The sequence below is a fragment of the Camellia sinensis genome, chromosome 14 (assembly GCF_055761805.1).
Source record: "Camellia sinensis isolate YWXY chromosome 14, ASM5576180v1, whole genome shotgun sequence".
NCBI classification, from domain to species: Eukaryota; Viridiplantae; Streptophyta; class Magnoliopsida; order Ericales; family Theaceae; genus Camellia; species Camellia sinensis.
The window spans coordinates 102,573,043-102,577,760 of NC_138974.1; the positions used below are offsets into that span (position 1 = coordinate 102,573,043).

At 37.5% G+C, this 4,718-nt stretch overlaps 1 protein-coding gene across 1 annotated transcript; it reads right to left on the reverse strand.

The window, feature by feature from the left end:
* Positions 1–651: 651 nt before the first annotated feature.
* On the reverse strand, positions 652–4,429 carry LOC145807217 (uncharacterized). Its single transcript, XM_082905161.1, has 6 exons — positions 4,282–4,429; positions 3,803–4,176; positions 3,020–3,322; positions 1,865–2,028; positions 1,018–1,099; positions 652–870 (listed from the first exon to the last, which is right to left on the reverse strand). Exons 1-6 carry the CDS (start codon positions 4,427–4,429, stop codon positions 652–654), a joined length of 1,290 nt encoding a protein of 429 aa, XP_082761287.1.
* Positions 4,430–4,718: the final 289 nt, after the last annotated feature.

Sequence of the window (4,718 nt, forward strand, 5' to 3'; positions counted from 1 at the left end):
AAGTAAACAGATATTCCATGTATAAATAGATAATCATGAAATTAAGCATGTAGTTACACATTCAAACATACAATCGTGCAATTAAGCTTATTAAAATATTGTAATATAAGACTACAGAGGTCGGGGTCATCATAATCTCTCCCCCTTTGAAAGTTTGGTCCTCCAAACTTAAGTCACCTTATACGGAAACAAATGTGGATATCGTTGCCGCATCTCATCCAATTTTTCCCAAGTGGATTCCTTTCCATAATGTTCTCTCCATTCCACCTTCACCATTGGGATAGATTTATTCCTCAATTGCTTCACTTGTCAGTCAATGATTTGTACGAGCTATTCTTCATAAATCATATCTGTATCTAAAGCAATCTGATGGTGATCAATCACTTGAAATGGGTCTTCAAGGTACCCACGAAGCATGGATACATAAAATACATTGTACATTTGTTCCATTCCCGATGGCAAAGCAATACAACAGGCAACATGACCCAATCTCTCAAGAATCTGAAACGGCCTGATCCAGCGAGGAGTTGATTTTCCCTTTCTACCAAACCTTGTATGCCCTTTGATCAATGTTACTTTGATAAATATGTGATCACCCGCTTCATACTCTAAAGCCCTTCTTCGTTGATCCGCATAGCTTTTCTGTCAGCTCTATGCAGTTTTGAGCCTTTGTTGAATGATTTTTATCTTCTCAGTTATTTCTGGCACAAGTTCTATTCCATAGATAGCCCTACTACCAACCTCTGTCCAGCAAACTGGCGACCTACACTTTCTACCATACAGTCCTTCAGATAGTACCATACCGATACTACCGTGGAAACTATTGTTACAAGCAAACTCAGCCAATGGCAAATATGTTTCCCAGTTGCCCTGAAATTCCAAAACACATATACGAAGCATCTCTTATAAGGCCTAAATAGTCCTCTCGGTTTGCCTCTCGGTTTGCGGATGAAATGCTGTACTAAATCTCAAATCTGTCCCCATTGTACTCTATAGACTATGCCAAAATCTATAAACAAATTTACGATCTCTATCTGATACAATGGACACAAGAACCCCATGTAATCGAATAATCTCGTCAATGTAGATAGTAGCAAGTCTATATGCATTAAAGAAAGTTTTGATAGCAAGAAAATGAGCAGATTTTGTCAATCTAGCTACTATAACCCAAATAAAATTCACACCTCTAGCTGATCAAGATAGTCCGACGATGAAGTCCACGGTAATATGCTCCCATTTCTATTCCGGAATAGGGAGGGTTTGAAGTAAACCTGCCGATTTCTGATGTTTTGCTTTCATTTGTTGGCATTGTAGACATTTGGAGTGGAAGTCAGCGATCTCTCTTTTCATGTTGGACCACCAATACACTAACTTCAAATCTTAGTACATCTTGGTATTTTCGGGATGCATAGCAAACATTGACTTACAAGTCTACTCTAAAATCCTCCTTTTCAAATCTGCATCATTAGGAACACATAATATCCCTTGAAATTTCAACACTAAATATTCAATTGTGAACCCCGATTTAGGCTTAGTTTCAAACTCACCTAGAATCCTTTTCAAAAACTCATCATTCACTTGCTTTTGTTTGAATTCTTCAATAATCGCTAGTTAAGCGAACATTGTGGCTATGAAGCCATTATGTTCAAAAGGCACCACTTCAATCTCAAGCTTTTCAAGTTCTTGCAGTAACTCTCTCTGATATGTGAGCAAACAGGCTAGATTCCCCACATTCTTTCTACTAAGTGTATCAGCCACTATGTTGGCCTTATTCGGATGATAGTGGATTTGTAAATCATAATCCTTGATCAATTCAGGCCATCGTCTCTGTCACATATTCAATTCCTTTTGTGTAAAAAAGTACTTTAGACTCTTATGATTGGTGTACACTTCACATTTAGCTCCACACAGGTAGTGACGCCACATCTTCAAAGAAAACACAACTGCAGCAAGTTCCAGGTCGTGTGTTGGATAGTTTTTCTCATGTGGTCTCAATTGTCGAGAGGCATAAGCAATCACATTGCCATTCTGCATTAAGACACAACCCAAACCCTTATAAGTTGCATCACTATAAATTACAAATCCTTCCATACCTGAAGGTATAGTGAGGATTGGAGTTATAGTCAATCTTATCTTCAATTCTTGAAATGCGGATTCTCTTTGGTGTGTCCACTCAAACTGTTCCCCCTTTCGAGTGAATTGGATCAATGGCACTACAATTTTTGAGAAGTCTTTAACAAATCTTCGATAATAACCTGCTAGTCCCATAAAACTAGGAACTTATGTCACACTAGTCGAAGTAGGCCAATCAACAATTGCTTTGATTATCTGAGGATCAACTAAAATGTCATCTCTGTTAATAAGATGCCCCCAAAATATAATATCATCAAGCCAAAACTCACATTTCTTAAATTTCCCGTACAATTGTTTTTCTCTAAGTGTTTGAAGAATCATTCTCAAATTCCGTTCATGTTCATCTTTACTTAACGAATAAATCAAAATGTCATGAATAAATACATCAACAAATCATCTAAAAAAAGGTTTGAAAACTCCATTGATCAAACCCATAAATGTTGTGGGTGCATTAGTGACTCCAAAAGGCATAACCAGAAACTCATAATGTCTATACCTGGTTTAGAAAGCAGTCTTTTCAATATCTTCAGCCCTTACTTTCAATTGATAATATCCCGATCTCAAATCAATTTTTGAGAATACCTGAGCCCCTTGTAACTGATCAAACAAATCATTAATACCTGGCAACGAATATTTATTATTCACTGTTACCTTGTTGAGTTCTCAATAATCAATACACAATTTGAGGGTCCCATCTTTCTTTTTCACAAAAAGTACTGGTGCACCCCCATGGCGATGTACTCGGGCGAATGAACCCCTTGTCAAGCAATTCCTATAACTAAATTTTTAACTCTTTCATTTTTGTAGTGGACATATGGTAGGGAGTTTTGGAGATTGATTGTGTACTGGGTATTACATCAATTATAAACTCAATTTCTATATCTACCAGTTGTCTAGGTAACTCATCAAGAAATTCCTTCACTACTGGTATACTGTCTAGGGTGACATCCATGGTTTGTTTAGTCATTACACAGCACAAACACCTTTGACAACCCTTCTTAAGCAATTTGCAAGCTTTCATTGCAGAAATCAAGTAATGTGGAGGTACTACACCATTACCCACAAATACTATTTCATCATGTCCTGGAGGTCTAAACAAAACCCGCTTTATTACACAATCAATGGTCGCACAATATTTAGACAACCAATCCATTCCCAAAATTACATCAAAATGTCTAATATCAAGGGGCTGTAGATCCACAAACAATGTCACATTTTCAACACGTATTTCACAAACACAATATACAAATGAACAAAAAGTAGGTTTCCCAGATAGAGCAGATACACAAAATATATAAGGCAACGATTCCATGGGTCTATTTAATCTATGTTCAAACACAGAAGATACGAAAGAATGTGTCAAGCTCGAATCAATTAATGCATATGCATCTTGATTGTAAATAGGGAGAATACCTAAAACTAAAGCCTTTGTATTTTGAGTGTCTGCCGGAATTAGTACGAAGACCCTTCCTTGCCTTTGTTCATTTCTTGTGGTAGTAGGTGTTGCATTTGGTTTTGTTATGGGCACTAACACAGTTGAGCTTGTAGCTCTCCAGTTACCACCATAACATAACTAGGTACAATCCTTCGCCATATGCCCAACTTTTCTACATTGATAACAAGCCCCGATAGTGCGATAGCAAACACCCTAATGCTTCTTTCCACATACAGTGCAAGTAGGCGCTAAATTTCTACTTTGTTTTGAGCTAGAATTGCTAGAAGTTTCAGATTTTGAATTTTTACTTGTTGTAGATGATGCACCCTTTTTAAAATTTTGTCTCTTGCCCTTCCACTCAAACTTTTGACTACAGTTGGCCATATTTGGCTCTGACATCAAAGCTTTGTCTTGCACATCCACATACTTCAGCAATTTTAGTACATTAATTCTTTCCAAAATTGAGTCACGTAGGCCTCCTTCAAACTTTCTGGCTTTCTTATAGTCTATATCAACCATGTGTGGCACAAAGTGAGCCAATTCTGTAAATTGGGCTTCATACTCAGTGACTGACTTGTTTTCCTGCTTGAGATGTTCAAACTCTGATACTTTTCTATTTCTGACACAGAGTAGGAAGTAATTTTCATAGAAGATTTCTTAAAAATGAGTCCAAGTGATGTCCCTATTCTCTTCTCGAACCAGCATCCACCAACCTCTTGCTTCATCTTCTAATGTGAATGTGGCTAATTGTACCTTCTGATCCTCGATACATGGGAACACTTCAAACAACTTCTCGATTCCCAGAACCCAAGCTTCTGGTTTTAACAGATCAACCCCACCATGAAACAATGGTGGTTTCATTTTTCTAAACTCCTTAGTTAAAGCAATAGTACAATCACCCGTCTGACACCCTGGTATTGGAGGTGGCATAGGCATTCGAGGTGGGAGTGGTAGTTGTTGCTGTTGTTGCCATTGTTACTGTTGTTGTATAGCTTCAACCATGTCTTCCATTGTTCGTTCCATTCTATCCAATCTTGAAGAGGTTGCCTCATCTAGCTCATCACCTCTTCTTCTCACCATTTTCTACATGAAAATTTGTATTATGACAAACAAAATATATTTACGCACACAAATTCACAGATATATAGTA

Bases quoted from the DNA above. Each gene is read 5' to 3' on its own strand.
- LOC145807217 (XM_082905161.1), bottom strand. From the start codon at position 4,429: ATGAAACCACCATTGTTTCATGGTGGGGTTGATCTGTTAAAACCAGAA. The intron at 4,177-4,281 runs GTTGGTGGATGC...GAAATAGAAAAG, and splicing joins ATTAGAAGATGAAGCAAGAG to TATCAGAGTTTGAACATCTC. The intron at 3,323-3,802 runs GTATGTGGAAAG...GTGGATCTACAG, and splicing joins ATTTAGCGCCTACTTGCACT to CCCCTTGATATTAGACATTT.